This window comes from Geospiza fortis, unplaced genomic scaffold (genome assembly GCF_000277835.1).
Source record: "Geospiza fortis unplaced genomic scaffold, GeoFor_1.0 scaffold138, whole genome shotgun sequence".
NCBI classification, from domain to species: domain Eukaryota; kingdom Metazoa; phylum Chordata; class Aves; order Passeriformes; family Thraupidae; genus Geospiza; species Geospiza fortis.
This window is the reverse complement of record NW_005054307.1, coordinates 4,996,948-5,013,175: the sequence shown is the minus strand read 5'-3', so window position 1 is coordinate 5,013,175 and position 16,228 is coordinate 4,996,948. Positions and strand designations below refer to the sequence as shown.

At 38.7% G+C, this 16,228-nt stretch overlaps 1 protein-coding gene across 1 annotated transcript; it reads right to left on the bottom strand.

The window, feature by feature from the left end:
• Positions 1–138: 138 nt before the first annotated feature.
• Positions 139–15,286, bottom strand: ASNS (asparagine synthetase (glutamine-hydrolyzing)). Its single transcript, XM_005418566.2, has 11 exons — positions 15,003–15,286; positions 11,533–11,770; positions 9,880–10,065; positions 9,466–9,567; positions 7,377–7,504; positions 6,496–6,622; positions 5,053–5,159; positions 4,618–4,718; positions 2,766–2,847; positions 2,356–2,511; positions 139–1,063 (listed from the first exon to the last, which is right to left on the bottom strand). The coding sequence occupies exons 1-11, from the start codon at positions 15,249–15,251 to the stop codon at positions 854–856; spliced, it is 1,686 nt and encodes a 561-aa protein (XP_005418623.1). The 5' UTR covers positions 15,252–15,286; the 3' UTR covers positions 139–853.
• Between the last annotated feature and the right edge of the window lie 942 nt (positions 15,287–16,228).

Below are 16,228 nucleotides of genomic sequence, written 5' to 3'. Positions count from 1 at the left end.
CGACGGGAAAACTCTCACAATAAATGAAAAATTTCTTAAAATACTTACTCATGCAATTTCCATCAGACTGATACACATCATCCAGTTAACACTCTATTTTTTCAAGAATAATAAATACATTTATAAAAACTGAAGTTCTTGAGTTAGAAACAAAGACATGACTTGGCTTCCCTTATCCATTCTGCTCTTTGATAACAGTAACAATAACTTTCAACTGATGGCATATTTACAGAACAGCCAACTGGTAGCTTCACAGTAACAAATAAGATTGCCATTCATATAACTAACACCCCGCACCATCTCGATAAACTCCAGAAAGCATCTCTGCATAGCTATGATTATCTAAATACTTTTTGAAAACTAGACCAAGGTTTTCAGGAGTGTGTAGAAGGACATTCAGAATAGGATAACATAGATACTATCCAAGTCCCTCAGCCAGGAACACAAATCAACAGATAGCTAGAGTCCAACTCCTTTGCTCAGAGCGTCAGCTGCAGTTTGCATCAGCCTGATTCAAGTCCCCAAAACAGAGCTCACATTAAAATATATGAAATTATTTCAAGGAAAATTAATACAATCAAGGTTACATAAGAAACAGAGCTGTCAAATAAAGTAGTCCCTTGTCCAGAAAATATTTCCCCATTAATTACAAAGTTTTGGTACAGCAGCATAAGTTTTTAATAGAACACTAACAACAGAAAGCTTTCATTTCCAATAGCATTGTCAAAGTACATCTCAAAGACGATTTAAGCTTTAGGCTTGCATAATTTGTTTGGTTTTCTTAAAGCACAGTTTTTGTCTTACAGCACACAAAACACTTGCAGCACTTTTATTTGAGGATTATTGGAACAGTCTATTCTTGGGTAGCTGACTTGTAATGTTTCAATGTGCGTGCAGAAGGATCAGTAGCTTTAACCCATCTTGGCATCCAGTAGTGGGGCAGCCAGCTGCTCCGCCCTGGGTAGTGCTTTTCAAAGATCTGGCGGTAGTAATAACTTTCTTTTGTTTTAGGAGAATTGAAAGGATATTTCTCTGCTGCCTTCTCCAGTAAAAGGTCATCAACCTACAGACATAAGCAAAACTCAAGTTAAGCTGCAAATATCTTCAACTTTTTAAGATACACAAGGATTCACCAACCACTGAACGTCCACAGTTTTGGAAAAAAAAAGTCTATTCTACAGGCACAGGTTTGACAGGTCAAACAAACCTGTGTCACCAGCTCACTTGATCTTTATGAATACATAAATGTATTTCCAGTGCTGTTGGTATTTCTCTGCAGGAAATGTGAAGCCCAATTCTCTGGGACACAACCACTTTTGTTAGCAAGGTCACAGACACTTCTTTCCTACTCTTCCTTTGCTGTGAAACAAGTGGAAAAACTTAAAGCAGTCATTTTGCCATGTAAGTGGCTTCCTAGACTGTTTTTGTAGCTTGGGGAAAAGTTGACTGTTATAATCAACCAATAACCACGCTCTTAGCAACAGAAGACCTGGGATGCAGAGGCAAAGACACCTGCAGTTGCTGAGTTGGCTGAGAAAGGAAGGATAAATAGTTGCACTAGTTGAGGCAATTTCATAAAGCAGTTTTGGCTGCCATCGTGCTGTTTAAATTTTCATGTCTGTGAAACAGACCTGCTGTTCCTACAGCAGTACAGGCTCAAACAGGCAGCAGAACACTGTTGCCTGACCCACCTACTTTCTTGCTTGAGGAACTAGAAAAAGAAAATGGGGAAGAAAGAGTTGGTGGTAGGACAGACAAGCTCCCATCCACAGGCTTGACTACATGTATTTCCATGTAACAGAGCTCTGCTGTAAAGAGGGTCTTATTCCTTCCTCTCCATGTTTAAACTACCTCTGCACTCCAGAGAGGATTATCCTTTGTACAGAGTCAAAATGCTGTAAGTCTTCACTGGTTAACAATGCAAGCAGAGGCTTTAAAAAGCAAAATGGTTTAGCTAGGGATGGCTTTGAAAAACGAATGACGCAAACAAGAAAGTACATTATAAGGTCATTATGTTGTTACTCAGCTGCAGAGTAAGTTCATGCAAGTGCCTTCAGCTGAAGCAGCTGCTTTGCCTGTAACCCAGAAATTGTGTTTGTTGAAATACAATCTAATTTGCAATCCAGACACTTAAATGATGTTCATTTCCTTATAGTAATTTCTGGCAGGGTCTAGCATTTCTAACTAGGATCACAAATGTCTTTAATCAACTCAGACATCGATAAAAACATTGATTAAGGTTTGTCTTACTCCTGCTATATACAGATTTATTCTCCCAACTAAGCCTGTGAGCTGCCTCCCACTGGCAACCATATCTAATACACTTAAGTGAGAAAGGAAAAAGTGGTATTCTACCTGTTGATCAATATAGTCCTGAAGAATGGAAAACCATGATTTCTTTACTGATGCTATACCATCACTGAAAGCTTCTTTGGGTCTCCAGAGAATTTCTTTGGGAAGTATATTGGAATCCTCAAAGGACAATCTCAAAAGGTATTTTTCAATTCCATTCTGTTTGCAGAACAAAAAATGTCATGAGTCTCAGGAACTGCAGTGTAAAGATCTGAATTTAAACACTTATGAAATTATTTCTTTTCAAAAGTTTTCATCAGAAAATGGCTCCCAACAATTCAATAAAATATTTAAGAGCATGCTTGACTTTGGGTGGAGGACTTAACCATTGAACTCAGCAATCTAGTCATGCTTAGAACATGTATCAGTGAATTTGTAAACTTACATTTGGATCCAACCCTAGTTTTACGTACCTTTGGGATTCGCAGTTCTGCTGGCAGAGATAAATAATAAGAAGTAAACCGATGATCCAAAAATGGGACTCTCAGTTCAAGGCTAATCAGGAGGAATAAATAGAAAAGATACTGAATTAATCCAACAAGTAATCTACTTACAAATTCCACAGCAGCTAAGCTTTCCCTGTCTTTCACATAAACACCAGGTTTTCTGCTTTTACTTGGAAGAAATTTGACTTACGCATTTATAACTACCTGAATTCAATTCAGCAACTTGTGCAATGAGGGATATGGTCTACACAGATTAAAGACTATGATGTTTTATAATGCCATGTGCACTGAATTTACAGACTACAGTCCTATAGGATCTGCAACAACCATTGCAACATGTATGCAAAAGCACATTTTAAAAAGCCCTCTTCCTCTAAGTTGCTCACTAGGATTTGCATCAGCATTTGTAAACATATCATAGAACCAAGCAAGGACTTCTGCTGTCATTTCTGAAATCCACATTTGTTTGTGCTGCCAAGAAATATCAAAAAGGAGCCCTACAGCATTCACACAAGTTCTCTCCCATACCAGTGGTAGATACATACATACAAAGCCTTCCTGCTTTTGCATACCACAGCTTCTAAGGACACAGAAGGCAACAAATAAAATGACAGTAACTGCATCCTCAGCAGAAAGAATCCCTCTTGGTGTGTCTGCTCAAGAGGTATTATGCTGTCCGGCTTCACAAGTGAAGGCGATATTATACTGCATCCTAGTAATTTCATTGTCTCTTTAATTTCTACTCTGATAAAAAGTTTCAGCTACTTCAGGTAATACCCACCTTAGGAAAAAAAAACCAAATTAACCCAATACTGAGTATTCAGTAATCAAATACTGAGGGCTCAGTTTCTCCATATAGTAACAAGACTTGCACTGCAAGTCTTTCCTTATAGTTATTCTTGTTCCTAACTGACAAGGGTAGTTTCATCCTTTCCTCTCTACTCTTAGTTCTTTTCCCTTTTCTCCATAAATCTGAACTCCTTAAACTCTGTTCTAATTTGTTAATACGAGGGTTCTTTCTTCCTAACAGTGCTGTGCAGCAGGTCCAAAGAAAAACAAAAGCAGCCAGCATGTGATATTAAACAGCCTTCAAAGTATGGTGAAAATTTTCAGCACAGAACAAATTATAAGGCAAATGGCAGGTCTACTGCACTAGTAAAGAGAAACATAAGAAAATTGTAAAGAGCTGGGCAACTAATTTTGTGGCAGGATCAATATACAACAAAAACTTCCCAAGAGGTAAGTTTGATTTGCCAAAGACACCATTTTTTTCTTACCTACAGACAGCTTTCCAACATTGTTCTCGGTTTAATTCATGTATTTCTTTTAGTAAAATGCTTCTGTTTATTATAACAATACTATTTTCTACAGCACTCAATTTGGAGATTCTTCAAGGTATCAGTTAGACAGATTGTATCCTATTATCTCTTTATTACAGACAGCTACCCAACACCTTTTTCAGTATGTTGTTTTAGTTCTGACTATCATCAGATTCAAGATTTCTATTTGTCTAAACTTCCAAAGACCCAAAAATCAAATACAAGTTTGCCTTCCCTCCTTAACTCTGAATATTTGTATTTCTAATTCACTGCTTCTGTAAAGACCAGTACAGTCCTAGACAAAAAGATATTTCAGTTGGCAGTACAGTGAGCCCTATAGTCACAGATCAGATTAAATTTGGCAGTGTGCTTTACTGTTGTTCAAATTCCTTAAGCCTACATGTTCATGTTGGCATACAAAACCGCAGCAGTCTCTTCCTGACTAATCTTCTTTTGCTTTTAAATTATGAGTGCTCAGCATCCAAGGGAATACATTTTACCCATGTGCTGCAGTAGTTCTGTCTGCACGAAGGACATCAAACAGGTAGAGCTCCTTCAGAAGCCTCTCACTCTCTTCTGCAGCTTCCTCGGGAGACGGTGCCTAAAAACAAACACAGCATGGAGTACACAGGTGGAACACAGCTGCACTGAGGCAACCATTGCTGGCTGTCCTGCATTTGAATTGCAGTGATCGCCAAGTGATCTCAAAACCAGCAAAAACTACATACAAGAAATAACAGTCTCAGGAACTACTGAAGATTAAGAAAGCAATGTCTTTTAGGTGATTAAATCCCTTGGATTTTATGCCACCCCAGAAGAAAAACTCAAAAAATCTACAGTTATGACAACTCTCAAACATCACACCTTAAGGTATCACAGACATTCCGCTGAAACGCAGCTAGCTCAAGGGCATTCTGTATAGTGAATATATTTACCTTATGGAAATATATATATCCTTGTGTCAGCTCATCTGATCCTTCTCCTGAAAAAATGACCACACTGTCTGTTTTCTTCCGAATATATTTCGAGACAAGATACATACCTTAAAAAAGAAGTATAAAGTTATTAAAATACATCTACATACATGATGCTATATGCAGCTGGTAGTTTAAAATTTAGCATTTGAGGAATTTGTCTCCTACACTACTTCCTTCTGAAGCAAAAAAATGATGTAAAGTAGCATCTGATTGTTACTCAAGCCACCAACAGCCACACTAAGTTGGTGCTGCAAATACATCTAAACTGTGTATTTACACCTGGCCCTCAAAACATCAGAAAGATGTGTCTGCTTGTGATCCTGAGAACACTGGAGGATTCCCATGGGAACACAGAGAGGAGATGTTCTAGCTCCATTTGAAATTAAGTGCATGATTAATTCCAGCACAGTGCTGAAGAAACCCTCTAGCCTTGGGGAAAAGCAAAAGTTGCTGTTTAACTCTCCACCACTCTGAGTTGAACTGGATGAAGCCCTTTTTTCAATTTCTTTTGTAAAGAAATTTTTATAAAACAGAATTATGCCTTCCACTCCATGTATCTTTCTGAATGGGACACTTCTATAATGAAAGTATGACAAATCTTAAGAAAATAATCTAGTTCATTATTATACTAAGCAGTAAATCTCAAAGAAAAAATGACAGAAAAAAGTTTTAGTAAAATGCTTAAATTTTTAAAGAAATGCATTCATTATTTCACATTGCTAATTCCTATCTTCATGGAGGAAATTCCACCCAGAGTTCAGTTTGAAAAACTGTGCTGCCTATTTGGCTTCAAAACTCTTCTATGATGACACAAGATTAACTGGGTAAAATGCTGTAGCTTGCATTATACAAAAGGTCCCATTGGATTAGGGGCTCTCCTCTCTTATCAGGTTATAGCAATACTTTGTTAGAAGCTGCTGCTGACTCCCTTCACTTCTCAGAACCAACTGTACATTATAAGAAACTGTGTTACTAAACCTGTGTTACCAAAAGGCAATAATAAATACTTCACATTAGTATCAAAATTATGCAAGGGAAGGGTAACTGTGATTTGCTGTCAGTACCTCAGAAAACCTGTGAATTTCCCCCTTCCTCCAAGGTACATACTTACTAGAGCAGAAAACTTAGGCCTGTAGATCTAACATTTCTTCTTCATATAACTATTGCTTTTCATCTCAAAGCTTCAAAAACAGTTCCTGACAGTTGCTTTGTGAGTCAGGGATTTGTAAGTAACTGCTTTTGCCTCAGTATGGTATCACAGATAAGTCTGGGTACCAGAAATTTGGGGTCCCAGTCCCCAGATTCTGTGCCAGCTAAGGGATCCAATAGATGACCATGTAAGTTTGCATAAAATTTTATTTGGGTGATATAAAGCAAAGATTGCCATTAAAAATATCTTACCAATAGAAGCTCTTATTGTTGTTATATCATAGGTTTCCAACGAGAAGATAACCTCCTCTATTGCCTGAATCCCCTCTTCAGTATTAAGTATTACTTCATGATGTTCACTGCCTATATGTGCTGCCACCTGTTTGCAAAAGGTCAAAATAATGCAACACTTTTCAACTAAAACATTTTATAAACATACATTGTGTTTAAAGCAAACACATTCGGTGAAAGCACCAGCTCTCTTCTACTACAATGAAAATTATGACATTAGGCCAAGGAAAGCCATTTCTTAGCAGACCTCTGACTTGCAGTGGTATGGTCACCAGAGAGAACAGTCTTCTTAATTACAGCGTTCAATCATGATTGCAACAGACCATCCAGCTGCTTGCCTAAAATGTTAACAGAATCTGTAGAGGCTCTAAATATTCCAGATATCTGCCCATAGGAGAAAAAGCAGCATCACAAAAGCGATGAATGCCTGCTTAGTACCCCAGATGCCAAATGGTTTGTACAGTACTGTAATAATTAACTTACAATACTTAACATATATACAAATGCCTTAGTATAGGAACCATAACAGTGAGACCCACCCTAAAACCCAGAAGCAGAACTGAGACAAGTCCAAAGTACTATCCTTTTGACTACAATGCAAGGGGACGCTGTCATGAAAGTTTTCCAAATGCAAGAGAAAACAGGTAAGGTTCCAGTTGCCTCTTTTGTAAGATTAAGCAGCAAGCGTTGTACTAAATGATTTACTGCAAACTGATTTACATCATAGCAATAAATGAATTTTCAGTGTTATTATTAATGCCATACGATGAAGTTAGCACCATTAATATACACTGTTTAGCATTCAGTAGCTCAGAACAAACTGAGAGCAATGTTTAAGATACCTTTCTGGCAGCAAGTAAGTCAGGACTGTTTTCCATTCCAATTGCAAAGGTTTGTAATGGATAATTGATGTTGATCTCTTTCATCAGTTTCAGAAGAACAGCAGCAACCAAGCTGGAATCTAAGCCCCCTGCCAACAAAACAAACCATCTGATTAGGTGTTTGAATGATGTTTTGCTTCCCCTTTAAGGAATCTAGATACTGGAATCCTATGAGTGGGCTTCACTTTAAAGCCGTGTGAATACAAGGTACTTCTCATACAAGTGCACATTTACCTCTGTTGATAAAAGAATCAGGCAATTTTAGTGGAACATGGTCAGTAACAGTTATCAGTACTTTTGGTTCAGAAGCAATAGTGGAACTCCTCATTTAAGATAAACAGAGAGTATACTGAACACATTGTATTACTAGAGAATATGCCCCTTCTCAGCTATACTAAAATGGGATTTATAGTCTCCATTTTAAAACCACTCCCTATCTTCCTTTTACCTACACATTTGACAGTCAACTGATAGGACTATGGATTTGTTTTTTGGTTGCTGTAAGTAAAATAACAGAATGCTTAGTATAAGGGTTCCACTCTTCTTCATTCTTTTTTTTCTCCTCTTCTTTCTAGATCTAGGTGGATCTAAGGATCCACCTTCTAATTATCATGAACGACTTCTGCTAATTCTTGTCTAGTTCTACTTGCTGCTCTCCTACAGAGTACTGAGCAAAACACAGTACCTGTCTGCCCACATCTGCCTGCAGTTCTGACAAGCATGAGGCAAAACCCTCTTCTCTTTGCTTCCTATAGTCTGCATGTGTTTTTTCAGCTAAGTGCATTAGCATAAATTCCCACCCTGATCCCCTTTGTGGACATGCTATCTAAAAAAAAAATATTTCCTGTAGAAATTACATACAAACTCTGAGAAAAGGAGAGCACAGAAAACAGAGCACTCAGGATGCAGAAATCAGGAAAATAAAACCCCAGGTTTTCCACTGTGACACTGAAGAATTCCCTCTGTGATTAGAAACAAAAGCAATTCTCTGTGATGTTCCAAGCATACACAAAATTGTGAAGCACTGAGATACTCTGGTATTATTTATACCAGCACAGGCACATAGTTTTGCTTCCTGCATGAGCATCTGAGGAGCTGCTGACTGCCTTCTAATTTGATATTTGAAATTTGGTGTTTAAACAAGTTTCTTTACGGAAACTGAGATCTTCCAACTCTATATATCTTCCTGTTTAATTTACCTTCTTCCTACTTTTTATGATTACATAGTAAAGAAATGGTCCAGCAGTATCTCCTGGTCAGTTCTCTCTCATTCAGATGCACATTTAATAGGATTCATGACAAATGAGTGTAATTACTGTTGTAATTAAAATGAATGCATGAAAAGCATTCCAGAACTCTAACCACAAGTACCAAGTGCCACACAAATACAGGAAATAAAGTGTCAGACCCATGGTTACAGGGCCTTATCTCTAGAGAGTACCTCTGTAACACTGAACCATCAGATCACAATAGTGATCAGCTAAGTGAGTGAACAACTTCCTGTACCACAAGCTGTTACCTTATCTGCAAAAGAGTGTAGCAAATAATTGTGGTCCAGATGGTCTCCTGTAATATGGTAAATTAAGGAAGTTTAGGATGGAGACTAAAGCAAAGGTGGTAAGTAATAATTCTCCTGCTTCTGAAACATGCCAGGGCTTTCTTCTAGCTTCAATCAGTGCAAAGTGAATGTAATAATTAAATTTTGTTTTTAGACCAACCTAAGCATAAATCTCGTGTATTTAAGAATATTGAGTGATTTTCAACAGGAATACTATACTTATTTGTCTTATTTAAAAATGCTCAGTGTCTCAATAAGCCAAGATCCCAGCCCAGAGTAAACTTTAAAAACATAAGACTTTCAAGATACTTGTAAACTGGAAAACTTTATTCCAAACTAAGAAGTTCTCTGTTGCCTGCTCTAAAAAGCAAATGAAGACTCAGATCACTCTAGGTGCATTGCAGCAGAACAGCCAATATACTTTCCTCTAACTACTAGAGGATGGGCAGAAGAGAGAGAAGGTACAGAATGACTGTGGTTCTTGCTCCTTACCTGACAGAAGACAACCAATCCTTCTGTGAGCCATCAAACGTTTTCTAACAGCATTTTCAAAGAGAATACGGATGTTGCTTTTCACTGTATCAATGTCAAAACCTGCTCAGAAAAAAGAAAAGAGAAGGGTAAAAAATGTCCAAAAAGTGTTATTTAGACTTTGCTGGATGATGCTAATTAGGAAACAAAGATATTTGTCTGAATCTCCTTTGATAACAAGGACACTCAAATCCATCTTTGTATATGACTGCCTACAAAAACAATTCTAACGTCCCTACATTTTAGAGGTTATCACAGGTTGCTTTTTTTCTTAAATGATACTTTTCTAAACCAATCAATGCAAATTTTACATTCAAAGAGTATTATTTTTTCAGTTTTAAATCAGAGTAAGTAGCAAAATCTTTGCTGTACTACCTGAAGGCAGAGCTTCCACTGTATCACATGCAACATGGAGTGGTTCATCTTTACAGCTGTGAAATTTTACTAATTCCACTGATGCAACCTTGCCAGAGGGCTTTAAGTCCAACACTTCATAATGACCCGGAAGAAACGGTTCCACTTTAGAACATAAGGATGTTGAATGCTTTAAGTTGATAAGTCCTACACATAAAATGGGAAAAAAGAAAAATGTCAGAGATCTTGACTTAAAATGGTTAAGCTATACCTCACTCAACAGCCTCTCTCCTAAAACTATATACAAATATTTTCTCCAGATCCTAAATCTGGTATTAAAAAAAAAATCCTTCTGAGTCACCATCAGTCCTGGCCAGAGCATGATTCTGCTCAGATCTATGTGTACCTCTGCAGCACATACACATAGATCTGAGCCATCTCAAGCTGAGGCAGATAGCAGAGAAAGCAAACTAGCAAGTTCTACTAATTGGCAAGTAGCAATTTATTCCTGTGAGCACTAGGAAGAGGACTTTTCTAACTGACTATGTTATGGCCAGGTCAAAGTATAATAGGTTTAGGAGAATTTAAATGACAACTTATTTTGTGTTTAAAATTAAGCATAGTCAAGCTAACAAGGGGTTTCCAATAAAAAAACATCACTGTAGTGATTGCTTAATTGACATATATTTAGTGATTTCAAAACTCATTGGTTCTAGACTGATCTACTATTCCACTGCCAAGGTATAACACTTACAGCCAAACCTCATTTCCATTACCCCTGTGAAAGAGGATGTTTTGCACCTACTGGTCACCTGGATGCCCCTTGAGGACATCCTCAAAAAGGACACTGAGCTGCTGTTAGAGAGAGACTGGTAATTTACTGTGATTGTTAAAGGACACAGTCTCCAAAACATTCACTTCCCTTCTCTCTTCACAAGCAAAAGAAATGGAGCAGCTCCTAGTATTACTACACAGTACTATTAGAAGAGTCAACCTACATTGGAGTCTGATAATAAAATAGATATACAATATATGGGACAGAAATAATCATGACAGTCAATTTTAGCCAAAGTGCATTTTAGGCAATACACTCCCTTTTGACATTCTTTGGATTTGTTTATGATAGCACCAAGACTAGTGATAATGACTTTAAAAGAGAGCAATGATATGTCATCTCAAAGAAAAAAAAATCATCATCAAATAAAGTATGTGATTCTGGGAAATTATCCAATGCTGCAGTAAATTTCAGTAGGGTTTCAAAATTCCTGGCTTTTACAGATTAGCAGTTCTTGTGGTATAATTACCTAGTTCACTACGTAACACCAAGACCAAAGTCTAATATAATTTATTGTAGCATAAGTCTAGTCTAAGCCAATAGACTATATTTAACTGTGGCCTAACATAAAACATCTTGAGTTCAATACTGCTAGGACTCCAAAACACAAAAAATTCTAGTTAAATAAGCAAGTTATTTTAGAGATATTAAGGACAATTAAACATCTTGGATGTTTTTATTTTAATTATGTGGAGTTCTTACATTACTAAATACAGCTAATACATTACTGAACTTACTCTTCATTTTCTCTTCACACTAAGAAGAAAAGCCCAACAAAGAAGTCTGTCTCCAACAGAAACACCTAAGATTATTTAGGCACTAAACACAACTGGCTTTACCTTTTGCCTCAGAACAGACACCCAAAAATCCATCATCAGTCAGCACTTTAAACAGTGGTCTGACTCCATAGGTATCTCTTGCCAGAAATACTTTTCTGTTTGCAGTGTCCAGAAGGATGAAAGCAAATACACCATCTAGCATGGATGCTGTTTGTTCTATGCCTCCTCTGTTGTATAGATGAAGGATAACCTCACCATCCACTAACGTTTGATAGTCAAATCCAAACTGCTTCTGCAGCTAAAAAAAAACATAAAGAAAAACATAAATAAACATTTGCAAACATTGGCTGCTTATTAATTGTTTCATAACAATAATCTTCTATGTAAAATCACAATTTAATAGTTATATAAATATTTCTGCCAAAGGAGGAAATGATACTTTCGTGTTCAAAGTTGTACTGGGTTTGCATGGCCTGGCTTTGGTAACGGAGGGACAACAAGGGTGGCTGCTGTGAGACACTGCCAGGAGATTTCCCCACGTCTGGCAGAGCCAAAGCCAGGTGGCTGCAGGATGGACTTGTCACTGGCCAAGGCTGAGTATCACAATAATCACAGTAATGCCTCTGTGATAACATATTCAAAAATAAAGAAAAGTTGTTGTACAGATGTCATTACAGCCAGAGAAGAGGAAGATGAGACTATGAGGAGAGGAACAGCCCTGCAGACACCAAGGTCTGTGGAGATGGAGGGGCAGGAGGTGCTCCAGGTGCGAAAGCTGCATTCCCCTGCAGTCCATGGTGCAGCAGCTGTGCCCCACAGCCCACAGAGGATCACGGGCATGTAGAGATCCACCCACAGCCCATGGAGGAGCTCCATGCTGGAGCAGGTGGATGCCTGAGAGGAGGCTGTGAACCCATAGGAGACCCATGCTGGAGCAGGCTCCTGGCAGGGACCTGCAGACCTGTGCAGAGAGGAGCCCATGCTGGAGCAGGTCTCCTGGGAGGACTTGTGACCCTGCGAGGGACCTATCCTGGAGCAAGCTGTACCTGAAGGAAAGCACCCTGTGGCAGAGGGACCTACACTGGAGCAGTCTGTGGAGAACTGTTCCTGTGGGACAGACTCATGCTGCAGAAGTTTGTGCAGGACTGTCTTCCGTGAGAGGGATGCCACACTGGAGAAGAGGAAAAAATCTCCCTCAGCAGTGGCAGGAACATCATGTGATAAACTGACCATAACCCCCATTTCCTGTTTCCCTGCTGGGGAGGAGATGATAGAGCTTGGGAACGAGGAAGTGGGTAGAGGGAAGGTTTCTTTTTTCAAGGCTTATTTTACTTCTCATTATCCTGCTCTGATTTTGTTGGTAATAAATTTAATTTAATCTAATTTCCCCAAGTTCAGTCTGTTTACCCATTACTGTGTTTGGTGAGTGATCTCCTTCAGTTCTTAGCTCATGAAACCATGAAACTTTAGTTGTATTTTCTCTCCCCTGTCCACTTCTTGGAAGGAAGCTTTGGTGGGTGCCTGGCATCCAGCCTGGGGCAACCCACTACAAAAATTTTACCCAGGATCATCTCTTAGGCAATGAGACTGACAATGCAGTCTTAAGCAATTCACGTTAAGGCAAGTTTTCAGGGATACACTTCTGAGGATGTCAAACTGCAAACCCATGACTCTGGTCTTCAGAAGCACTAGCCAGCCACTGTGTTAAAAAAACACTGAACAACTCAAAACACATAGACATGTGCAACATCTCTGCAGAGTAAAGTACTTTGGAAATAATCTTTGGTTTACTTATGCAGTCACTGCAATTCCTCAGCTTTTTTTTATGCAGAGAATTTTCTTCTGCCTCATCTTCCTCCATTCCTCAAACTATTCCTTTGATTCTGCCTGTGCACACAAAATGGGAGAGGAAGAAATTAGCTGTCAGACATAAGTCAGATCAAATATTCTTCATGTTCTTCTGGTGCTACTCTTAATAGTCCTTTCAATGCATACAAAACAGAGGGAAAGAAAGGGCTTCACTAAAACTCTAACAAGCCAAAAAAACCCACAAAACCAATGCTTTAACATTTTAAGTTCCTTGGTTTTAATTGTTACTTAGGGGTAACAGTTGGTAATCTTTGATCAAACTAAGTCAATGTTAAAATAAGCAAGTCATTGCCCTGAGGAAGGCACCTGTTTCACCAGTGATCCTTTCTTAGGAAGGTTTCATCCACAAGCTTGAAAGAAAAATCTCATTATAAAGAAAGAGGGTACATAATATAATGACAACAACCAAACAAATTCCTGTAGATGGCAATGCAAGTGTTGCACAATTAAGGTCCCTCGGGACTGTGTGTAGCATGACTGAGAGTAATTCTTACACTTTTCAACAGCAGAAAAACCACAGTGCAAAACACTGCAAGTAATACAGACTGTTGGTACAGTAGATTCCACATGTACTTCAAGTCTCACCCTTCAACAGCCAGATACCTGAAGACTGGGAAAAAAATGAAATCTCCTGGCTATTCAGTCAAATTCCCAATGACATTACTGATGTCACTGATGTGACTGACTGCAGCCTGACCTGACTTAAAAAAATGTGACATCAGAAATGCTATAAAATTAGCATTAGAAGTACTATAATATCTCAGATTATTCAAACGTTTCTGATGCCACCACACTTAGTATGGGACACATTTTACACATTGATTCAGCATGATTCAGAATGAGACACAGTTCTAAGCTGCTTTACATCAAATTTGGTTGACCTGAATCATCTTGCCAATAACAGGCAGCATGGACATCTCAGCACAGGGACTGAGGAACACTGACAGTGTTTAGCAGCAGCATCACATACATCAGAGACATTTAGCACCTTTAGGAACTATGTAAGAGTTGCTACTTGTTTTGTGCCTAAGAGACTTAGGTGGCTCTCAAAAACCCCACAACAAACCTGACCTCTGCTGCAGACACCTAAGAACTTCTGCGGCATACTGGAAACATCTCCCCAAGGCTTACTGCTTTTATATAAATATGTAAGCATGCATACTATGCATCACTATATCTTAAGAGACATATCCCATCTAGATTGAGATGCAATAATAAAAATGCAACACCCAACAACTTGGGAGAATGACGGCCCAAAACAATTGAAGAGCAAGACAGACTAAAAGCATTTGTATTATGAAGAGGGAAGAAGGGGAGAAAGAGGCTTGAAATTCTTCTCCCCAAAAGATAATGAAGAATGTGTCTTAACTTTCAACTGAACAAAGCTGAAGATGCAAGTATTTATTGCCCTTCTCGTTAATTAAAAAGTGATTTTTCAGTATTAAAGATTAAATATGTTGCTAAACAAAGTACCAGATTCACAGCTCATTGAGATAATTTATTTCCTTTTAAATACTAGTTCTTTGCTAACTTTCCCGTTTCTTTTCTGATATTCCAGTCCAACACATTTTAAAGAATATGTTTGAATATCCACTAGTCTTGAAATAAAAAAGAAAGAAAGAATTTTTTTTTAATTGCCTTACCATGTATACAACACTTACCTGCTTGAAATTGTAGATTTCTCCATTGTAACACAGCCACAGGTATGGGAATTTCTTCACCCGGATAGGCTGCATCCCATATAACTGATCCACAACTGCCAGCCGGTGGAAGCCAAAGCAGCAGTTGGTGAAACCATTGACGTTCTCAAAACGAAACGCATCAGGACCTCTGTGTGCTATCTTCATGGCACTGAGACACTGCACAGAAAGGCATTCATCGCTGCCAAACAGGGCCCAGATACCACACATGGTGAGGCTCCTGTTCTACCTGCACGTGGAGAACCTGTTCAACAGAGACAGGAACACTGTAAGCAAGAGCTGACACTTTGTCCTGGGTCTGGCTGAGATGGAGCTCATTTTCCCCTCAGAGTGCTGTGTTTTGTGCTGCTATCACAGCAGTTTTGGCTACTGCTGACCAGTGCCCACAGAGCATCAATGCAAGCCAACATTTCCCCCTCACCAAAAGGCTGGGAGCAGGCAAGATCTTGGAAGGCAAAGTAGCCAGGACAGCTGACCTAAAATATCCAAAGGGACATTCCATATCTGATGTCCGCCCAGATAAAAGATTTAAGGGAAAGGAGCATAAAGACAGAGCTACTACTGCATGTGCTGAAGCCCTGCTGCCCAGGAAGTGGCTGGACATTGCTTGCTGATGGGAATGAGAGAACAAAATCTTTGTTTTTTCCTTTTGCTTGTGCACGATCTTCACTTTTCCTTAAAAGTAAACTGCCTTTATCTCAACCCATAAGATTTTTTTATTTTTCATCATATTTTCTTGCCCCTCAGTCCATCCTGATGAAGAGGGAGCAATAAGAGTGCCTTGGTGAGCACCTGACAGCCAGCCAAGGTCAACCCACCACACAGCTAAAAACCACAGATAACAGATGTAGGCTATCACTGACTTAACTGCCAAGAGGCCTGATAAGAAGAATAGCAGACTTTACCAACATGAAGTAAAACCTGGCTTGCTCAAAGTACGATAAGCAAATTTTAGCCAGCAAGGAATTAGGCTTAAGTTTTACCTTTAGCAGCAAGACTGTCTATATTTATAGAGCACAAATAGAACAAATCATTGCTGGTCACAGAGTATGATATGTTAAAGTAACATCATCTGAGCAGAAACATTAAACATCCTTTCAGTTTGTCGCCTTTACATTCAAAAGGGGTTTGTAACAAAGAGGGAGGCTCTTTAGCAAGACCTGTAGTGACAGGACAAGGAGGAACTG